The sequence below is a fragment of the Diaphorina citri genome, unplaced genomic scaffold, assembly GCF_000475195.1.
Source record: "Diaphorina citri unplaced genomic scaffold, Diaci psyllid genome assembly version 1.1 scaffold27620, whole genome shotgun sequence".
In the NCBI taxonomy this organism is placed as follows: Eukaryota; Metazoa; Arthropoda; class Insecta; order Hemiptera; family Psyllidae; genus Diaphorina; species Diaphorina citri.
The window spans coordinates 8664-10500 of NW_007404958.1; the positions used below are offsets into that span (position 1 = coordinate 8664).

General features: G+C 42.4%; 1 protein-coding gene across 1 annotated transcript in view; it reads left to right on the forward strand.

Moving 5' to 3' along the window:
- Nucleotides 1-235: 235 nt before the first annotated feature.
- Nucleotides 236-1837, forward strand: part of LOC103523585 (nuclear transcription factor Y subunit gamma-like) — a gene marked incomplete at its 3' end in the record, with an annotated part of 11197 nt that continues 9595 nt past the window's right edge. Inside the window, 2 exon segments of the mRNA XM_026833043.1 lie at nucleotides 236-262; nucleotides 1289-1484. Coding sequence (XP_026688844.1) covers nucleotides 236-262; nucleotides 1289-1484 — 223 coding nt within the window.

Here is a 1837-nt window from a genome sequence, read left to right on the forward strand (position 1 = left end):
CGCTTACGTCATTTTGAAAAGTAAAACACAGGAGATTGAGGTAAAGCTTCTGCAAGTGGAAAGCAAGTAAATTCCTTCCCTCCTTCGGTCCCTGATCGGATACAAACTGGAACTCAAGCTGGTCCTCTGTGTATAATATAAGCGAGCATTGCCATAGCTAAGGTTAAAACCCTAATTTCCCACTCGTCCTGTGGACCAATCTTGAAACTTATTCTTAAAATGATAGGTATGTACTATGTTGTCACTTGACTATATTGTCAAGGTAAAAACATAGTAAGTATACTTAATCAATTTTTAGCATCCAGTACGTTGACCGGTGGTATCGCCGTTCCAGAAGACTGTTATTCTTGTTTAATTTCGCTAACCTATGAATACACGGATAGCACCACCTTGATCATTGTTTGTTTTTCCAGTGATCTGTACTCAATTGAAGCCTAGAAAAGCTTTGCTTCGCAAAGAACCAAGGGAAAGGTAATTAAAAAAGTCTAACCCCAAACATTCCAGTGTTTTCATGATTTCAGGAATGTTGGAAGGAGAGTAATCTCCTTCACCTAAGGACCATCACTCACCACCGAAATGAAGCGGATACTGCAACCCTATTGTCAATTTCAACTCCGGAGGAGCCCAATAGCATGAGGTTAGTATTGTGCTTTGACAAGGAATTGGCAGTTTGGATGCATTAGCAAATTTAGAACGTGAATCTAAACCCGAACAAAGGGTATATTGATTAAACAGGGCTTTATAAAGAGTTACTTCAAAAAACCTTCTTTGGCTAAGTATCCACCATAGGCTAAACACTAAAATCCCAGGGCAATGCCGGCGGATTAATATGATTTTTCAACTCTGGAGATAATCGAGTAGCTACATGCTTAGGGGTGGACCTAAATTTTTTTGGCCCAAAGCGGGGCGCAGTCCTTTTTGGACGAAGGGGGGGGGGGTGGTGAGGTACAAACATATTTTATTCCCACCTGGTTGGGTGGGTATAAAATATGTTTATACTATTATACCCACTTAACTAGGTATTGATTTGATACATAATATTGTACAATATTGGAATCGTAAAATGGATTTTTTCCCGAGCTCATTGCTCTCAATGATAATATTAGGTTCGGACCAGCTAAAGCGGGACAATATCGGGACTTTGGGCGAAAGCGGGACATTTTAGCGTCCCCAGAGGATTTCTCGGGACAGCGGGACCAGAGGCTCCAAAGCGGGACTGTCCCGCCGAAAGCGGGACGTATGGTCAGCCTAAGTATAAACAGCTGTATTCTATTCTATTTTATTTCAGGTACAATACTACTTCCAACTGGCCCAGCAACATCAAGCGGCTCTCCAGCAGAACAACCAAGGCGCCACGACCACTAGCGCTACCCCCACCCTGGTGGTGAACGGAGGAAACTCGGGAGCACAACAAATACAAACAGTGACTGTACAATGTCCCACGGGCACAGACCAGACTCCTCAGATTATACAAATACCCACGAGTAAGTAAAAGCTCCCATGGCATAGTGGTCATTGCACTCGCCTTGCACGCGGGAGATCCGGGTTCGATTCCCGACGGTGTTAAATATTTGTGTCATACAAATAATTGATTTCGTGACTGGCTGTTACGGGGCCCACTCAGCCTCGTGAGGAAAATGTAATATAAATACGCATAACGACCAGTGCCAGCATGGTTAGGTAAACATTGGGTGCCAAATGATGTGATGCTGTGCTACCAATAGATATCTTGATAATTCTTTTTTTTTTTTTTTTTTTTTTTTTCAATACCAAACCCTATTTTACCGTTTTCCCTCTCCAATAAATTCTCTTTCAGATATTTCAGATAGGGCGCGTA